This window comes from Squalius cephalus (assembly GCF_949319135.1).
Source record: "Squalius cephalus genome assembly, chromosome: 15".
NCBI lineage: Eukaryota > Metazoa > Chordata > Actinopteri > Cypriniformes > Leuciscidae > Squalius > Squalius cephalus.
The window spans coordinates 8,325,637-8,347,356 of record NC_137136.1 but is presented as its reverse complement, the minus strand read 5'-3'; the positions used below and the strand labels follow the sequence as shown (position 1 = coordinate 8,347,356).

Genomic DNA, 21,720 nt, shown 5'->3' with positions numbered 1-21,720 from the left:
TGCGCCCTTAAAATAGCATATGAATAACATGCGCAACGCGCCACTGACTTAACTAGTTTTTTTCAGTCAGTGACGGAATTGTTTTCTAAACCTGCAAAATAGCATGAGGGAATGTTTGCGCCGGAACACGCCTCCTTTTTGCGCTGAACTGCCCCGGAGCACAAGTGTATTTCTTAGTTAACCGACGTGTGCGTCTGTGGAGGGAAAAGTCCGCTGTGCGCGGGTGCAAAATAGGAATGATACATGCGTCGGTGTACAAAGTCAATTGCGCTAGGTGCAAGATAGGGCCCAATGTGGCAGCAGGTATATTAGGCTGCTGTCACTTTAAGACCTGACGCACGGACCCATTATAACTGTTTACATTCACCTAAAACATACATGAATACTCGCCAAGACCGCTGTTTTGACACTATTTGTGTGTATTTGACTGGCTTGACATTAAAGGGATAGTTCAGGATTTTAGACATGAATCTCTATAGCTTCCCCATAAGCAGTGTGGTGCATTGACCATGACTTACCCCCGACAGCGTCCTGTGAGCCGAGCTCCGGTCCAGTTTTGGTCAATATGAAATTAGTCCGGCAAGATTGCTGGGGTCACGGCAATAAAGCTTTTTTCTTCTCAAATCAATATGTGTTCAAAAGAGTGATATATTTGCGTCACTAAAACGGTTGTCTATGGAGAGGTCAGACCTCGTAATGGCTTGGCACTATTTTCTCCCCTGTCATATCACTGCGCGCTGCCGCTACCTACAGCCAGCTGCGAGCTGCGCAGGCGCACACCACTTTTTCAGTTGTTCGGCAGTGTTTACAGCAGTGTTTACGTGCTCAGAACAGCTACACGAACGAGCTAACATAGCTACTCACCAAGAGCGATCAGTTTGTACAAGCTTTGTAGAAAATGGTGCGGACTTGTGACTATCCGGACTGTACAAACAAAGATGTGGCGCTTTCTCCTCACACATTTCAAAGATTTCCTGTGGCAGATGTTGCTCTGAGGCGACTTTGGCTCATTGCTCTGGGCTTCAATGTGAACACCAAACTGGCGAAGATAAAGAAGCTTCGCGTTTGCAGTGCACACTTCAGCGACGACGACTATGTTTCTTCCTGCCCAGGACAGAGGAAGCAACGTGTTTTGAAGAGTACTGCTGTCCCAGCACCCTGGGTAAGTACACTGGACAACGGCGTCAAGCCTGCTTGGCCCGATTATTTTCAATAGACCGAAGGGTAATAAAGTTTTGCCTCGATGTTATCAAGAAAACAGGCTATACACGAACAACAAGTAGCAGTAACGTTGTGTGCAGCAAATAGCTCAATGTGGTATTTCCAGTTACGCCTCTATAAAACATAACATTATGTAGAATATTATTACTATCATCAGCAATTAACGTTACGTCGACCATGTCCATAATGTTGTCTTTGCAATCCAGGATTACAGTCAATAAAGTCAGCTGTATGCAGGGTGCTCAGTGTAAGTTTGAAATTAGTCCATAAAACGTACATGAAGATCAAGAAACGTATGCTTTATGGGAGAATATTCTTGTTAGAAAGACTGCAAAGTGGATGCAGGTATTTTTTACCCTTTAAAAGTTGTAGTTTTAGTGAAATAATTTTAAAGAAAACTTTTTGTTACTGTTACTATTTGTAGATAGTAAAATATTGATATACTGTAACTTTTACTGGGCTTGTAAAACATGATTGAAATTATTGATATTTACAATCAAAAATTTTTTATATTTTCAAAGGCATGCACTCCTGTTGTGATGGCTGCAGCAGCCCAGTCTGGGTGCAGTACTGATTCAATCCCTGACGAAGTGGACCACGCATTCTCTGGACTCCCTCAGTCAACCCCTCTGAAGTGCAGATTTGACCATGAACACTTGAAGATGGTTCTCACCAGCCCACCAGAAACCGTTCCAAAAACAAAGCCATCAACATCTGGAACATACTTGGCCCTACCTCCCACCTGTGAACAGTCACAGGTTAGCAAAAAAATATAATTTTATTTTACACACACTTAAAAAAATCGAACAATTTCATAAAGTTAAATCTTGAAGATGAGCCTTATTGCATATCCTAAATGAGGTCTTTATAAATGCTGTCAGTCAGCCACTTTACTTTGACTAACACTTCACTGTTTTTCTTTTTCCTCATTTAGTCAGGGAACCCGAGCTCAACAGTTGCATCTGAGACACTGGATACAAGCATGAGTTCCATAGAGGCACCTTGTGTAGGGGATGACTGCACATTTCTTCCTCTGAGTAGTGAATGTACATCCACAAGATCATCTTCCTCAGACGTGAGCATTGTGGGAGCAGAAAGGAGAGGTGATTGGTCTGAGAGGAAGTGGATTGTAAACGAGTCGGCCCTTATGGAACTGTTTTCAACTTGTCACACATGTGGTGTATCCATTACTGACAAGAAAATCACCAGCTGTGGATCAAAGATCAAAATAGAATGGACTTGTCTCAATCACCATACAGGAGTGTGGCAGTCATGTCCAGATGTCCGTGGAATCCCTGAGAATAACCTAGTGTCCTCAGCAGCCATTATTTTCACTGGAACAACACAAAATGAAATTGCAGAGTGGGCCGATCTTCTGAATTTACAGCTTCCAAAGAAGACATCGTACTACTCACTACAGTCCACTTATATGATACCTGTAATTCACAAAGCCTACACTGACATGCAAGAAAAAAATATCGCCGAACTCCAGGAAGCAGCGTCTCATGGTAGACACACAGATATTGGTGGTGATGCAAGGTAAATATTTCCGTTAAATATCATACAGTATATGTGCTCATTACTGTTACAATATTATATCTTATATTATAATTCAGTCAAATCACGATTGCCTTCAGCCCACAAGTAACTTCCTTACTTGTCATCTGCAGATCTGACTCCCCAGGCTACAGTGCCAAGTACACCTGTTACAGCTTCATGGATGATGCAACAAAGAAGATAATTATGTCAGACCTAATTCAGGTAAAATATATCCAGTATTGTCCTTTTACTGAGTGTCCCTGATCCCTATGTTCTACTTTTATAAGCCTCCCCACACTTCTTTTCTTCAATGAACAATTTAGGTATCTGAGACTACGAGTTCACCAGCAATGGAGTCTGTTGGTTTCCGGAGGGGTCTGGATCGTCTGCTGGACTCTGGAGTTAGTGTTGATGTTGTTACGACTGACCGGGCTCCATCAATACGGAAGATCATGAGGGAGTCTTATCCGGAGCTCAGACATCAGTTTGACCCATGGCATGTTGCTAAAGGTGGCATTGCTTACTATACACTGTGTTTTATTATAGTAATCATCATGGTTGAGCTTTTGCATATGAAAAATGAAAGCAGTGAAGCTGTTGTAGAATTCAGAGTTTACTTTCATGTTCTGATATTTAGCAAAATTATTGTTCACGTTATGATTTTTCATTTTTATCTTTGTGCATTATAGGTGTAAAGAAGAAAGCAACTGCAGCAGCAAGGAAGAAGGAAAACCGGGATCTGCAGCCTTGGATCAAGTCTCTGGGCAATCACTTCTGGTGGTCATGCAGTTCTTGTGGTGGTGATGAGAAGGTGATGCTCTTGGAATTGTTTGGTTATACATAACTAGTGATGGGCAAAATGAAGCCTCAAGAAAAAGGGAAACGTTTGAACCAAACATTTTGAGGCTTTGAACCGTGGTCATCTCCATGGTTCTTCGGTGATGAATAAAATGCACTACCACATAAAATAGATTCAGACCAGGTTTAGTCCTGGTTTAGTCCTGGTTGAGACCAGGTTTAGTCCGCGTTTGTTCTACGGGTATTGTAATTTCTTGCAACGGGTCTGGTCCTTATTTATTGATGATTATGTAAATGATTTTTGTTACACAATGAGCATACTTTGTGGCAAAGATTTAATTTGTGAAATTTGCTAAGCGGTGTCTAAATGTCCTCAAAAAGGAGTTGAGACGCCGGTGGACCTCTATCCTGTATCATGTGTGTGGTGTTCACCGATGGGAAGAAAATGGGCAGGAGTACAGGTGTTACCATGACGACCTCAGCGATGACCAACAAATAAGAAAGAAATGGTTGAAGAAGGGGTCTGCTGCCTGGAATGCTCTCAAGGCTGTCGTACTAGATAAAAATCTCTTGAGGGTCTTCAGTCAGTTGACTTTATTCAAGCATACCGGTAAGTTTGCATAATTAGAACAAATAAAATACCCACCAAATGCGGGTGTATTTCAGCAGTGGTCTGTAATGCAGTCACTCCTTCTAGCCACTTTGGCGGGTTGAATTTTATATATAATATATACATTTTATATTTTATTTGCTCCTGATGAATATAGTTTGTGTTAAGGGCTTGAATTTTGGCATGGGATTACACATATTGTGCATAATTTTACTGATTCCCGCAGATTGTGTGTTCACACCCATAAAGCCGCCTCTCAGTACTAAATTGAGTTCTTTTTCGCTGCTTATTGCCCTTAAATGGTCAAATACACACAAAATAATGTCAAAATGCTGGTCTTGATGAGTATTCACGTAAACAAAGTCAGTTATGTTTTAAGTGAAGTTGAGAAAGAAAACCCATTTCTAACAGTATAATGGATCCGTGCGTCAGGTCTTAAAGTGACAGAAGCATAATGGGCTATACCTGCTGCCAAATTATGAGATAATATTTAAAATTTCTATATGGCAGTTTTTCCCCATGGTATCAATGTCAAAATTGTGGCCAATGAAAATGCTGAGTGGCTAGAAAATATGGAAAACCACTAGCCACAGTGATTGGTGAGCAAAAAAGTTAATGTCGTGCCCTATATATATATAATTTAATGTTTAATATATTTGAATTTAATACATCAATTATTGAATAACTGGCATTTTCTCTACCCAAACCAGTGACCTCTGAAACAGTACATAGGGAGTTATCTCCTCTCAAAGCTCCAGATGAACGAGGGATATTCTTGGTAGCGAGATACAGACCGAATTTAATTAACACTGTCATACTTTAGCTAAAGATTTGATAATGGCTCCCAGTGTAGTTGGAAATTGAGAGATGAGCTATCAAACGGAGAGAGAGACTATCACAGTGGGATATTCCACTCAAATTAGATTTAGCCAAAACCCACGGATATGAAATTTAAGTCATTGGGGCACTCAATACAATAGCATGTATAAGTGACATTTTCAGATAAATGAGTCTGACCCATAGCACTGCATACTGAGGAAACAGGTTAAGAGGTGTGAAGAGAAATGCAATCATGACTGCAATAAATCACATTTCTCTTGTTTGTTGCACTAGAAATGTAAATTTGCTTCAGGCAGCATCAGAGAAACGAAATATCATGATATTTCTCTCTTAATACACATTAGCTCATAGCTCATAAACTGTAAATGTGTTTGGTTTATTGGCGTTATTTTAATATTTATGACATTATACACAATTTCACACGTAATCCCATTTAAAATCTCCAATGTAGTGCAGCCAGCAGCCCTTAAAGAACAAACAGTACAGCTAAACAGAAGACGTTCTTCAAATGTTCTTCATAGCGGGATTTCCAGGGGGAATGAAGAGATCCTTTGAGAACATGTACGAAGCAGTTGCAAAATTAAGATTTTAGAGTGGGGTTTCCTTTAGAGACACACACACTCAGAGAGCATAATAAGTGAATATGTGAATGTTTAATGAGACAGAGCGTGGTGAGAACAGATTCCCAATGGTGAGCTGGCAAAGCCTTCATAACCTGACAGGGAGATTTCTCAGTGTACATATGCTGTCTGCTTCTCTTGTTCACTCACACACAAATATATATATATATATAATTCTGTCATGACAACTCTCTGAGTGTTTGGCATGACAATGTTGGTATGTTTGGTCTTGGCAGAATAGATCTGGAAGTGAGCAAGTAAGACATGTTGCTGCTTTACAATGACATACATGAATTACCCTATACAGGTGGAGCTGGGGAGGTGGACGGTTTCTGAAAGCACACTGCAAATTTCTACAGCAAACGCAGACCAAGTATTTGAAAGTTAAGCAGCAAGCTCATTTGCTGCTGATACAGCAAGAACCAATCAGCTGTGCCCTATAGAGAATGTGATAGCAATATTGAGTGACGGACCTATCAACCTATCTAGAGTTTCATGATAGAACTTTGTATTTATCCTGAAAAGAACAAACAGCTTGTCATAGATCAAGCATACATGGGAGAACCGTTGGGGGAAAAACTATACTTTAGGCAGGTTGGTTATGAGGCAATACTGTGGATTTGTGTTATGCCTGAGGTCCTTGTGTAGCTCTCCCACACCGGAGACCACGGTTCGAATCCTGCTCAGAGCGGCTTGAGTCTGACCAGTTACACATATAACAGTGAAAACATGGATTGCTAGAAAATGACTTCAATGGCGGGAAAGCATTGTGTCATAAATAATGGAAAATTATGTCAATGGCGGGGAAAGAGTTAATAATCTAAAGAATCTTTTTCCCCTTTTGTGCAATGGAGAGTTTTAAAGGATGTTTAAGATTCTTCATGGAACCACCAGTCCCAAAAAAAGAGCGTATATACCCAAAACTACGCTCATGTGAGATATGGGGCCCTATTTTAAAGATCTGAAATGCAAGTATCAAACGCGAAACGCAAGAAACTTTGTGGGCGGATCTCGGATCTCTCGCAAAATGACTCTTGCGCCTGACGCAAATCTAAAATGGGTTGGTCTGAAGTAGCTTCATTACTCATAGGTGTGGTTTGGGCGTAACGTGAAATAAACCAATCAGAGCGACATCTCACATTCCCTTTAAAGGTCCCGTTCTTCGTGATCCCATGTTTCAAACTTTAGTTAGTGTGTAATGTTGCTGTTAGAGCATAAATAATATCTGTAAAATTATAAAGCTCAAAGTTCAATGCCAAGCGAGATATTTTATTTAACAGAAGTCGACTACAGTGAACGGCTCGTTTGGACTACATCCCTCTACTTCCTTCTTTAATGATGTCACTAGAACCGTTTTTTGACTAACCTCCGCCCACAGGAACGCTCCCTCAACTCTACTGGCTACTTGCGCACTTCTAATAACTTACTGTGTTTACTCAGTTCTTACGGTGATTTTCTGAAGTAAAACTGACGCTTCATCTTTTGTGTGATGTACAATAAACTTTATTAAACTCATCAGTATATGTTTGATCATCATTCAGACAGCAGACTTGTAGGCTATTAATAAATAATGGATACATAGCCTACAAGCAGATAACAAATACGTTATAATAACCGTAATTAAACTACTCAACTATACCTGTTTCATCTCTATACAGCACTCTGACTCTGTAGGCATTATTGTCCGACTCGAAATGAACGCCGTTACTGAGAGTTTCTGATATTATCATCATTCCGTGAGATGAAATTGTCCTGACAGACTGAGTGCGAGCTCATGAAGCTCCGCCCCCTGGGTCGTCCAGCAGCACCTCATTTGCATTTAAAGGGCACACACTAAAACAGCGCGTTTTTCTGTGCCCCCAAAAATGACAATTTAAACATGCTGTAAAAAATGATCTGTGGGGTATTTTGAGCTGAAACTTCACATACACACTCTGGGGACATCAGAGACTTATTTTACATCTTGTGAAAAGGGGCATAATACGGGACCTTTAAGAGCAGGCAGGCTTGTTCCATGGCGGATTGCTATTATAACGGCGGATTTGCCAGGCGCACGCCAGGAGCAGTTCACAGCCGAGAAGTGACATTGTATGAGGATGGGAGAAACCCACCCAAATAAGCTTAGGTTAAACAGGCGTATAATAATTTTGGTAAATGTGCAAGCTAGATTTATGCCTATTTTTTCACATCTTCATGGACACCACAATGATTTCCCTCATGTGGAATATTTTCCCTTGTAATTATGTATAGTTTGCAAAAATGGCAACTGCTGCGTCTGTGTGTAGATGAGAGAAGCAAAGTGTATGCGCGTTGTGCACATGCTACATTATGGCCAAGCATGCGCCCTTAAAATAGCATCTGAACGCGCCACTGACAACGCGCCACTGACTTTAGACTAGGTTTTTCCAGGTCTGTGGCAGAATTGTTTTCTGGAACTGCAAAATAGCACCAGGGAACGTTTGCGCCGTAACACGCTTTTCGCTGAACCGCAACCGGGAACGCAAGTTCTTTCCCTAATTTACCGACGTGTGTCTGTGGAGGGAAAAGTCCGCTGTGCGTCGGGTGCAAAATAGGAATGATACATGCGTTGGTGTACAAAGTCAATTGTGCTGAGTGCAAGATAGGGCCCATGGTGTGAAAATTAGTGTAAAATTGGAAGAAAGCAGCAAAGGAATGTGTGAAAAGGCACAAGTGCTGTGAAAAATGCATTGATACCGTCCACAAAAACGATTAGAAGACCTTATTACCTAAAAATGATTTAATTTAGTCACATAACCAGAAATGTTATGCAACTGACTGGAAACACAAACCCACCTCCAACCACTGGCCATGAGACTGCATTTTGATGACCACGCAGGGATCAGGTTTGTTGAGGGCATCCCTGTCTGAGATGCCTTTACAGGTGACCCGCAGCTCTACTTTGGTCAGGCAGGGGCTGTTGAACAAGCCCAGAGAATTGGCTGCAGACTCGTAGATGTCGCTCATGTTTCAGGAGATACTTGTGCTGTAAGGAAAAGAGAGATTATATTTTTTATTATATTTTTCTTTTAGCTGTGATATTTTTTTGTGATTTATTACAATTAATTGAACAATTTTAAAATACAAAAATGTGTCCTTTGTAAATGGTCCCTACTTAGAAGCAAGTCTACCTCAGAGAAATCAACCAAGTTGTTTGCAAAATGAGCTGCTTTTGACTGTAAACCAGTTATTCACTATGAAAATAAAACAAACAATACTATATTGACCTATAAAGTCACTTTTTGTAATGTCTATTCAAAGATTTAATCAATTGACAGCCTTAATGATTTTGTATTTTTGTATCACAAAATCAATGGCATTAAAGGGATACTTCACCGATTAGCATTAAGCTTTGTATCAGTAGAAACCCGGTTGTATTTTCGAATGACCGTGCTTCCCTCCCTCATGTCCCCCTGAGACGAGAGATTTCCATATTGTCTGACTGGAAAAAACCTCCAATGACGCAAAAATCGTCATTTTGCGTCATCGGACGCTTTTTTGGCCAGAGGCAGCCAGTAGTAGGAGGTAGTTCTGCATGTTTTCAACCGATAAAACGGCGATAAACGGCGTCTTTTCAGTTTCGAGTCAACTAGTTGCCTAGTTGTATCATTTCTCCCGATACTGCCCTCTGTAACCGGTAGGCGTGGCTTGGGAGTGGCCTCGTAGGGCAGCGAAGCAAGTGCATTCTGGGAGTTGTTGTCTTTCATCCACATGAGCGAAAAATACATTTTCTGGCTTTTCTCAGTCTAGAAGGCACCAACTTCTAAAATAACTTCACATTTCTACTACATAAATGACCCAATTTAAATACACATTCATCTTTCCAGCGCTGAAATATCCCTTTAAGCAAAAACAGTCAGATCATTTCTTTGGTTTTTAGTTACTTTCAAATTAACTTAAATAACTTAAATTATGCATGGTGGATATGCATTTTTCAAAATATCTGCTAAAGAAAAAGATGTGTGATTTAACGCCCCATAATTTTTCACTGGGAATATATATTTAATCACTGTGTGTGTATATGGTGAGACATTTGGGAAGCCTCGAGAGACACTAATTTATTGAAATGCTGATGAGTGGGAAAATATCTAATAAGAATTTCCCAGTTATAATATAGAGCAATTGCAAATCATCTGAGCTAACTAAAATTACACAGCGTAAGCGGAGAGGAGGGAAAGAGAGAGAAATCTGAGCCGATGAATAGATAGATATTGAATGATGGATGGATGTCTTAATATAGAGAAAGCAAATTCCCATTTATGCAATAGTATAGTGATGTTTGCCATAGCAAAAAAAAAACACAAAAAAAAAACTTAAAAGATAGAAAACACATTGGTCTTTAAATTCCCAGTTACAGTATGTTGCTTTAGTTACTGTCAGATTTAGGAAAACAGTAATAAATTGTGACTGTGCCTCACACAGACCAGTAGAAGCAGACCATGAGAGGTAGATCTGACCATGAGAACAGCAATGTGAAAGAGAACAGCTCAACGAAAGGATAATACTCTGCCAATGCAAAGTCATCCATCACTCCCACTGTATCGCACTGACAGGTGACAGCCTCATACATTATAGGTCAGTAGCAATAATACGGAGGTGGGCAGTTCTCTTCCTCAAACTTTTCAACAGCGACGGCAAACTACGTCATCAGTCTTTCATCCTCTGGATGCTATTTTTGCCACTTGAGTGTTTTCTCAGCCAATTTCCCATCTATTTCTGACTCTGTTAATGGCTCTCATTGAGCCTCTTCATATACACACACAATTTTTGCAGCAGAAACAGTTCTTAAGTCTCAAGAAATCTTCAATGTTAAATTACACCCATTAAAAACACTTGAACTGATTAAACCCCTTCTGATTGGTAAATAAATCTAAATACGGTATGTCGTTTCATAATATAAGCTATACTTTTAACACAAATTTATACATTTTGCAAACATAATCACAGTTCATACTGTATATCAGTTTTCACACAGAAGATTTGTACATATTTGCACATCTTTAAAGTTGAACACATTTTATAAGCTATCAGTATATTGATATCATGAGTTTCAGTGTTTTTGCATACTTGCACAAATAAATCTAAAATCCCCCAGAAAACCTCATGAAATGACCTCCACAGAAGGCAATAATCTCAGATGGTCCCTGTGGACCTGCTCCATTGCTGACTACCTCATTTATGACTGCTTTCTGACAATACACAAGGAAGCATTGAGCCATTCAATCAAACTCCATTAAAATCTAATGGTGGCAGTTATTGGTTTCTTATGACTTTAAAGACAACATTAAATAAAAATGGAACCATTTGCTTTCTGGATAAATAACCCTGGTCGTATTGTGCATGATTTATCAGTGCATTATTCCAAAGAAAAAGCTTGATTTTATAGTCTTTCATCAAAATATAGCACCATAGTGCACAAGCTCTGACATATTGAGTCCTGGTGCTCATGCAGCTGAAGTGAGTTTGAATCTATTTTCTCAATTCCCCATCTTCCCATCTCTCTACCATACTATGAATAAAAATGGCATATAAAGGCCAAAAAATTTAATTTTGCCTCTGCAAAGACCAAGGCTGTGCAGGTGTTGAAAAAAAAAATAGTATCAGTGTGAATAAATTGAATTAAAAAAAAAAAAACATGTCCAGGTCACATTTCACTCCAACTCAAAAGAGTAAATAAATAAGAAATGCTATTTTGCATAATGAAAATTGTGTTGATCCATTAGGATTATTAATTTATTTTTTTATACTGTAGTTTTGCATGAGATTAAACACATTTCATCTCTCAGATTCTCATTATCATAAGGTGCACAGGTATTTCACTTTTATATATTCTCATCCTTCTCAATGGTGTTTGTCATTTCTGCAACATAGTATTTATTTATTCAGATTTTCAGGTGAAATATGACCCAAGCTCTTTTTAAAATGTTCTTGGAAACTCCAGAGATTCACCCATTAACCAAAAATTAACCAAAACACCCATTAGCAACATATTCCAATTAAGCATAAAATACATAATCCATTGCTAAATGCTGTTTAATTTGTCAAATTAATCTCAAATGTCTATGTATCATGCATAAATATGAAAGTAAAGGCTAATTTTAAGTCTAATTCTCATATTATATGAGGTTTAGAGAAAAATGCACAGAACTTGGTATCCCCAATGTCATCTGGAACATGCTTGGAATAGAGGTAGTGCTGAAACCCTCTCTCTGTATTCATTAAAGTGTCAGTCTCAATAGAACAGCAACACAGTGGAGCTGATGGGGCGGCAGGTAAGCAGCGCTCCTGTGACAGACTCCACCGGTACATGTGGTCTCCACCGGTGAGAGTGAATGAGAATTTGAGGAACTCCCAGCGACAACAGCTGTAATCATGGAACAGGATGCCTTCCACCGATCTGACAATGTTAGTCTAATCGCCCTCTGCTTTCTACAACATTTCTATACAGCATCCTGCTTGTTAAAGCAACGGAAGTCAAAATGTTTCATGCATCATAGATTTTTTTGGAAGCAGGAGGGTGGAAGCAGTGCTGACAAACAAGGCAGATTTTTGAACACTGTGTCTTGAAATCCACAAAGAAATCCCTCAATTTACCACACAATTCCTCTGGCTTCCAGTTATCCATTTGAACTACAGGACTGTCATCGCCTCTATCATGATTCAGATCCCCTTATTTGGCCTCATAAAACCCACCAACAATCAAAAATTCAGGTATTTGTATGGCAACCAAAGCTAATTAGAAAAGCATGCCGGTGTGACATTTCTTCAAAATTATATTACTTTGTTTCTTGGACTCTTTCATCATGACTCGTGTTTCGCAGGTGCAAGGCTGTACCAGGTGAACTACCGAGCAAGTTTACTATGTCAGAAAAAGCAAAACATATGGAGCTTGTTATGTGATGCAAATGTCAAAATGGATTAGTTTACAAATCATGTGCTATTGTAAAAAGTGGTTATAATATAGAGTAGCAAGGAACTGAATAAAAAGGCTTTATTAATCAAGAATCTGCCACTTTAATAATAATTTGTGTGAAAAGGATTAAACATTGCTAATGTTTTACTGCCACTTTGTAAAATCCTCCAAAAATTCCTCAAATACTGAAATTAAAAGATAAAAATTAACCAGAACTCAAAAGAGATCTAAAAAAATCTAATTATTTACTCACCCTCATGTCGTAATGTGATATTTTTCCCATGTAAAACACAAAAAAAGTAGTTCAAACTAATCTTCACAAAGACCTTTTTCATACAACAACAGTTAAAGGAGAAGTTCACTTTTAAAATGAAAATTATGTCATCATATACTCACCCTCATGTTGTTTCAAAGCTGTATGAATTTCTTTCTTATGCTGAACAGAAAGGAAGATATTTAGAAGAATATCAGTAACCAGACAGTTTTTGGGTCCCAATGACTTCCATAGTAGGAAAAAAATATACTATGGAAGTCATTGGGACCCAAAAACTGTCTGGTTACTGATATTCTTCTAAATATCTTCCTTTCTGTTCAGCATAAGAAAGAAATGCATACAGCTTTGAAACAACATGAGGGTGAGTATATGATGACAGAATTTTCATTTTAAAAGTGAACTTCTCCTTTAAGACTTCAGGAATATGGAACATTAGATACTTTTATGATGTTTTTTGTCCTTTTTTTGGAACTTGACAGCCAAGTTTACTAATAACTCTCATTCTATAATCAATGAGAAGTCTCTTTAAAAAGTCCTTTTTGTGTGTCCCACAGAAAAACTACAGAGCATACGAGTTTGTTCCAACATAACTGAGTAAATAAAGACTTGAGATATTTAATATCACTTTCCTTTATGGAATTCAGCAGATGCTCTTATCCAGAGCGAGTAAAAAAAAAAAGTTTTCATATATAAAACTGCCAAGGTAAACAGATGGCGAGAGCGCACTTCTGAACGGTTATCTGCAAGCCGTAGCAGATATCTCCCTTGACAAGTATTTTACAAGCAATTACCTGGCAGCAGCACATTCCGTAGGCTTGTCATACAGTAAAAATATCAAGTAACAAATAAACAATCAAAAACATTTCATAAAGGGTTAGCTTGGCAACAGCTATTCAGCAAATTATGGGCTGATTTGAATTACACTGGACACTTTGACAGGTGACTCTTACACTGTCATGAGTTGTTACAGGTGTTTCTTGAGATGCAGCCTCAGTTATAACACTGGATGAAACACTTCACTTGTGCTTCAATCATAGACAAGTATAAACAAAAGACAGATTTCCAGCTGAACCCTTCTCTCATTTCTCATATCATACAGAGTTTCTCCACAGGGGAGCTGTCGCCTGTCAGCATGATATACCATGATACCATCTCCCCAAGACTCCAAAAGTTGCTTCCTTTTACAGAATGCATTACAACCATAATATTGTTAACACTCAAAGCTCTCAACACATTTTTGACAGCCCTGTAATTCAAGATCTATGCGCAGAGCTTGAATGCTGAGCCATTCTTTGCAGACAATCCTAAACCTTCAGGTTTCTTAACTTCATACACTAGTCTTAAATTCAACAACAGCGCACTTTAGAAAGACAATGAAACATAAAATTGCAACATACTGACAGCTTATAAAATGCGTTCAACTTTAAAGATGCTCAAACGTTTATGAATCTCCTGTCCTGTTGACAAAATGCTAGTGAAACTGATGTTACTAGAACTTAAACTATTTCAAACGTTTGGGGTTGACACAATTTTTTTTAATCTTTTTGAAAGAAGAGATTTGTTCACCAAGGCTGCATTTATTTGATCAAAAATACAGTAAAACAGTAATCTTAGGAAATATTATTACTAATATTATTAATATTATTTAGAATGTGATTTATTCCAGTAATGGCAAAGCTGAATTTTCAGCATCATGACTCCAGTCTTCAGTGTCACATGCTCAAGAAACATTATCATTATCAAAAACATTATCATCCATTTGAAAACAGTTGTGCATCTTAATATTTTTATACATTTATTTCAGGATTCTTTGATGAATATACAGTTCAAACAGCATTTATTTAAAATATAATATTTTCGTAACAATGTAAATGTATCACTTCTGATCAGTTTAATGCATCCTTGCTTAATAAAAGTATTAACTCCTTTTAAAAAATCTTACTGACCCCAAACTTTTGAACGGTAGAGTATAGAGCATTGCTCCTTTATTTAATGATTTATTTAAAGTCCATATTTATAAACAAAAATCAATTGAGACTTAAGTAAAGTCATTTGCGATCTTTGTATGGTAAAATTGCATGGAAAAAATGGCGTTTAAATTAAAAAAAGTTTAGTTGCATTGAATTTAATAGTGTGACAAATCCTTAATCTCATTTATAACAAATACAAAAAATAATTCTGTTCATTGAACGCTATGAATAAAACCTTTCATCAGAACGCATTCATCTTATGAACCTTTGTGGATGATTTGAAAATATATCTCTAAAGTTATTCCACTTATAAAGTGGTAGCTGTCAAAAAACGATTTGTGTGCTAGAACTCCACTTTACATATGTATACCTGCTATAAATATTAATTAGATCATGTCAGAAGGTAACATATCAAAATCCAGCAGCACACAACATGACAGCTTACACAGTTTTTAAATGTTGTGGTGATATGTTCTAGGTAATAGATTCAGGAATAATCAATAAAGTTATTCAGCCTGTTCAAATAATTAAGAATGAAGAGTTCTGTGTACAGCAGTGCACTGAAAATCCCTGTTTAAATTATGTGGGCTCTCTTTCTTCCCAGTCAGTTTCTTTGTGCTGTGAGTAATAGGTTTAAAAACAGCACAAAGCTTGAAGTTTGAATTCATAATGATCTCAATGTATAAATCAGCCCTGTTGATAAATGAACCTGTATGTGTGAAGTGTTTGTTCCCAGCAGGAACAGGTTCTTAATCATTTCTGCAGAGGCAGAGGCCACGGGTCGTCTCCAAACCCTGGTGCCTTTGATTATCCTTATATTAGAGTCAGAAAATGTGGCTTGTTGGAGTTTATAGGATTTTGTCTAAAAGCAATAAAAATAATATATGCAAATCATGCCATGTTTGCCAAATGATTAATATTAAAAAAATTATAGAATTTCTTAGAATTCAAGTCTACATGGTTAATCTTGATATAGCAGATGATTTAAGGCGGTGGTTCTAAGCTGGTTTTGTTTCACAACTCAGAATTTCCAACACAGCACAAACTTTTGCCCTTAAATCAAACACTGACATTATTAATATTATCAAGATATGCATAGCCCCACCAATATGCTAAATTATACATATCTACACTTCTCTTGAATGTCAAAAGCTCACCTATCACCGGTTTTTGAGATTTGAACCAGCATTTAGATTACTATGGAAGCTTGTTTCTACCATGGAATAAAAAATAAAAAAGATAATTACAACTTTTTATCTTAACATTCTGACCTTTTTTCTCACAATTGCGAGTTTATATCTCACAGTTCTGACTTTTTTTCTTACAATTTCATGTTTATATCTCACAATTCGGATATAAGCTCAGAATTCAAGAGAATTGAGAGAAATAATGTCAGAATTGCGCGATACAGTATAAACTCAGAAATTGCAAGAAAAAAAATCAGAACAACAAGTTATAATCTAATAATTGCGAGATGTAAACTTAGAAATTGTAAGAAAAAGTCAGAACTGCAAGTTATAAACTCATAATAAACTTATTGTGTAATTGCAAAAGAACAAAAACTTGCAATTACTTTTTTTCTTTTCATGGGTGAAACAAGCTTCCATAGCTTACTGTTCAAAATGTGTTGTTTTTTAAAGAAAATCAACATTAAATTGATCAATTGTGAATTCATACATTATATTTCAAATAAATGCTGTTGTTTTGAACTTTCTATTCATCAAAGAATCCGGGAAAATATATTAAACAGCACAACTGTTTTAAACATTAATAATAATAAGACATTTTTTTGTGCACCAAATCAGCATATTAGAATGATTTCTGAAGGATCATGTGACACTGTGGCAAATTCAGCATACTAAAATAGAAAAAAGCTATTTGAAATTACAATAATATTTCACAGTAGTACAGTTTTTACTGTATATTTGATCAGATAAATGCAGCCTTGATGAGCATAAGAGACTCTCAAGAACATTATAAAAGACATACCAAGCCCAAATCACTGAACGGTATTGTATATAACCACTAAGCCACTAATGTGACATGAAAGACTGTTTTCTAAACTTCAGTGAAGTTGGATTAAAGCATCTCGTCATCACATTATTTTTAAGTACCAAGCATTCAGCATCATTTCACTCATGCTAAAAACAAACATCAGGAGTGCCATGTCAGATACAACCTCTGAGGCCCATTTGCGTGTTGCGCCTTTCTCTCAACATGATGATAACCACATTTTTCTCCCCATCTCTCAGCAGGTAATTTCCTCTCCGTACAGTCAGTGTGCCTAATTTGACAAACACCAATAATGGCTTTCAACAGAGAATGAATGATGCAGTCGACTGGAATCTCACCAGAGTCTTGCATCCTGCCATCTCAGCTCATTTAGCCTTATTTCCAGTCATTTACAACAAACCAATTATTCACTTGGATGTGATGGTCTCATCAGCCTGCTCGATTACATGAGGATGAGAACAAGACCGCAGGCAGCTATTGAAAATGAATCAGCTAATTATTCTTTAGGAAGTTGGCTAATTAGTTGGAACATAACACGCTCTGTAAATGGAGAAGCATTAAATACTTGTGACACACAAGGCACCCATGAAACGGCAATGACATAATGACATATTGGAAAGATGGAACCCTGAACAGATCAGCCCTTGTTCAGAACTAAAATTCATCAAACATGTCCTCAAATAAGACATATATATATGAGATAAAGGAATGTGAAGATAGTAATAGTATTGACAACTGAAACCCAAAGAAACATTTGAATGTTATGAGATGACACACACCACAAATACAACCAGGATTTCTAGGAATGTTCTTGGAATGAATATCCAAGACTCAAGCAGACTGTCTGTATGACAATATACTAAAAATCATAGTCTTCAGTGTCACATAATCCTTCAGAAATCATTCTAAAATGCCGATTTTGGTGCTCAGGAAACAATTTATCACTGTTGAAAACAGATGTGCTAATTATTGTGTAAACCATTTGTTTCTAGATTCATTGATAAAGTTCAAAATAACAGCATTTTTTTGTAACATTATAAATGTATTTTCTGTCACTTTAGGCCCATTTTATGCATCCTTGATAAATAAAAGTAATAATCTCTTTCCAAAAAAAAAAAATATATATATATATATATATATATATATATATATATATATATATATATATTTATATATATATACTGTATATATATAACCAACCCCAAACTTATTTTAAAAGATAATAAACATTTTGCAATGACATATTGTTAAAAATGTTTTAGAAAAGGCCAGTTTTAAATTACTTTAACTTTTCACTGTGCCACTTGTTATTACAATTACATTCTACAATTAGTAAAGTAACATTAGATTGAGTCACCAAAATGGTTGTAACATGGTCACTGCCATATGTGCATATAAATACACATAATACTGTTAATGTTTGTCCATAACCCCATTACTAAGTTCACATGAACATCCAGCTAAAACAAAAGTCTGTCTATAGACATGTGCAAGTAAAATAAACTTAGGATGGTCTCATGCACATCACTTGCTTTAATTGTTCACCCCCATCTGGACACTGAAGGAATCGCGTCTTTATAAATGAAGGCTGTAAGCAGCCTGGCCAAAAAACATAAAGAAAGGTACCATTTTAAAAGGAAAGTAAAAGAAAAGTAAGTGACAGCCCACAGTGCTTTTAAAATTATAGCCTACTATGCATATTTGTAAATCAAAACAGACTTATTGTCATATAAAGGCACTTATAATTATTAGGCACTAATAATTTTGTTTTCTTGTTTTATAACTGTTTTCCGTCCAAGTTAAAGCAGTTATACAGTATGCTATCCAATGAAGACAGTTTAACAAATTAAACAAATAGCCTAATAAAGTTCATTTAATTAATGTAGGTTTTTCTCTAGTTAATATTACAGAACAACATTGTATGCAGGCTTCAAATTGAATCATTAAAAACTTAAGTGCATCAATGTGGATGAAGGCCTATTACTGCATCGGTTAAAAAAAATAAAACAGCCTATTAACAACTTTATAAACAGAGTATAAGATATTAGTACCACAACTTAAGCTTGCAAGAGCGTATCATCAAGTTCTCTACTACTGTAAGCCAATAACCCCCCAAAAATAATCTATCCTCTTTTACTTTAAAGTGATTAAGGTGCAAATAAAAGCGCGCGCCTTTAGCATATGAAGCACCTGCGCTCGTGAGCGGCACGGCAGTGACAGATGAGAGAACGTTTCACTCACCTTTAACGAACATGAACAATAATTCCAGGCAAATAGGGTCTGCTTGTCATCAAACACGGAGCACTGAGAAGACATATGCTCCACACAAGGATTCGAGCTCCATCCTCAAGCCGCTGTGCAAATGAGTGAAAGTAAAGTGCAGCGCGTTCATCTCGCGCGCCGGTCCCTCCCCTTCACGCGCTACTGAAGAATCTTTCAGCGGTTACGCGGACTTTAAGGGGAGGTTCTACAGGTAAACACTCTCGATTGTGCCCCTTCTCCTTAATTAAAATGTGCAATATATATACAGGCATGTGAAAAAGATAGGAGGACACCCTTTAGAATTTGATGGTTTTAGCTATCAGAACACAAAAATCATCTGGTCGTTAGGTCTTAACATTAGATGAACAGCAACAAATTACATATTACACCATGTCATTATTTATTTAACAAAAATAAAGCCACAATGGAAAAGCCATGGGTGACAAACTAAGTACACCCTATGATTCAATTGCTAGAGCCACTTTCAGCAGCAAAACGTTGAAGGAATCGTTTTCTGTATGACAATCAATATCTCGCATTGTTCTGAAGGAAGTTTGGCCCGCTCTTCTTTACAATGTTGCTTCAGTTCATTGAGGTTTGTGGACATTTGTTTATGCACAGCTCTCTTAAGGTCCTACCGCAACATTTCAGTCGGCTTGAGATCTGGATTTTGACTACAAGTGCAACAACACCTTGATTCTTTTCTTTCAGCCATTATTTGCTGGTGTCATTGGGATCATTGTCCTGTTGCATGATACAATTTCGGACAAGCTTTAGCTGTCGGACAGATGGCCTCACATTTGACTCTTACTTTGGTATCCAGAGCAGTTAATGGTCGACTCAAAGACTGCAAGGTGCCCAGGTCCTGTGGCTGCAAAACAAGCCAAAAATCACCAACCCTTCACCAGTGTGATGGACAGCTGGTGTGAGGTGTTTGTGCTGATGTTGTGTTTAGTTTTCGGCTAACTTGGCGCTGTGCATTATAGTCAAACATCTCCTCTTTGGTCTTGTCTGCCCAAAGGACATTGTTCCAGAAATCTTGAGGTTTGTTCAGATGCAACTTTGAATGAATTTGCTGGGACGTCCACTCCTGGGAAGATTGGCAACTGTCTTGAATGTTTTCCACTTATGAATAATCTTACAGTAGAATAATGGACTTCAAATTGTTTGGAAATGGCCATATAATCCTTCCCAGATAGATGGCAGCAATAATTTCTTCTCTAAGATCATTGCTGATGTCTTTCCTCCTTGCCATTGTGTTAACACACGTGAATGCTCCAGACCAGCAAACTGCCAAAACTTCTGCTTTCAGAGGTGATGATCACACTTTCTGATGATCAGGTAGGCTAGTCAAAGACATTTGATTAGCAGCGCCTGACTGTTACTTTCCATCTTAATTCCTATGGAAGCAGTAAGCTTGTACTTAGTTTGTCACCCATGGCTTTTCCATTTTGGCCTAGTTTTTGATAAATAAATAAATAATGACTCAATGTAATATATCATGTGTCGTTGTCTATGTATTTACCTAATTTTAAGACCTGCCAAGGACCAGACGATTTTTTTTTTTAATTATATCCTGGTACAAAAAAACCCATAGAATTCAATAGGGTGCTCTTTCTTTTTCACATGACTGTATATACTGTGCATATATATATATATATATACATACACACACACACACACACACAACGGTATTTACATTGCGGATTTATCCATTCAAGTTTTTTAACCCTCTGGGGTCCTTCGTTTAACAGTCACACTTGGGACCTTCGGGTCCAAATGGACCCGGAGGGCGGGATTAATATATATATAAAAAAATCTTAATATTTTTTTTTTTACTTGTTTTTTATAATATTTTTTCTTTTCTTTTTTGGTGTTTTGAGATAATTTTATGATTTATAATTAATATTTATGCAATAATTATGACCCATTTTTTCCCATTGAATATAATAGAAATTTTTTATATATATATAATTTTTATTTTATTTTTATTAAAGCTGTATTTCATTTTAGAGTCAAGCCTAGGCCTCATGAAAGCAATTTTTGAAATGAGATGGGCGCCAACTGGTGGACACACTGAGCATTTTTATCACGCAATAGCACATTTTTACCACTAGTGGATTTACAGCTCTCTGTAGAAAGGCTTGCGAATTCTAGTGATTTTTGCCTGAACAGATTTAGTCTGTTTTGCACTCTTGATGTTTTAGAGATTCACCCCTTCACTGTTGAGTCCTTTTTTGAGTCCTTGGCTGATTTGTAGATTGTATGCACAAAAAAACTCTGTTTTCATATTTTTGACAATTTCCCATTCATTTCCTATGGGAGTCATTTTTGACCAAAGAGCAGAAGTGTGATGACCACTTAGCATGCTTGGATCATGACCTCAATATTTTTTGTGTGTTCACATACCTAATACCATAAAAGTCACCTAGTTTCGTAACATTCCGATGAAGCTGTGATTTTTAAAAATTCAAAACAGATTTTTGTAATCTGAATTTATTAGTGTGTATGTGTATAAAAGTGTGTTTGTGTGTGTGTGTGTGTGTGTGTGGATGTGTCTGTTTTGCACTCTTGATGTTTTAGAGATTCACCCCTTCACTGTTGAGTCCTTTTTTTCTGCATCCTGGCTGATTTGTAGATTG

The 21,720-nt window shown here is 37.2% G+C and overlaps 2 protein-coding genes across 2 annotated transcripts in view; one reads left to right on the top strand and one right to left on the bottom strand.

The window, feature by feature from the left end:
* cpne4a (copine IVa) overlaps nt 1-19,227 on the bottom strand; it is a 66,874-nt gene extending 47,647 nt beyond the window's left edge. Inside the window, exons 1-2 of the mRNA XM_079895580.1 lie at nt 19,058-19,227; nt 8,443-8,632 (exon numbers count right to left, since the gene is read on the bottom strand). Of these exons, the coding sequence (XP_079751706.1) occupies nt 8,443-8,613 (171 nt within the window). The 5' untranslated portion in view covers nt 8,614-8,632; nt 19,058-19,227. The remainder of the gene's footprint in view (nt 1-8,442; nt 8,633-19,057) is intronic.
* On the top strand, nt 775-7,148 carry LOC307172874 (uncharacterized protein). Its single transcript, XM_079895579.1, has 8 exons — nt 775-1,162; nt 1,743-1,979; nt 2,156-2,760; nt 2,892-2,982; nt 3,084-3,270; nt 3,450-3,571; nt 3,940-4,168; nt 5,936-7,148. Exons 1-8 carry the CDS (start codon nt 899-901, stop codon nt 5,962-5,964), a joined length of 1,764 nt encoding a protein of 587 aa, XP_079751705.1. The 5' UTR covers nt 775-898; the 3' UTR covers nt 5,965-7,148.
* Nucleotides 19,228-21,720: the final 2,493 nt, after the last annotated feature.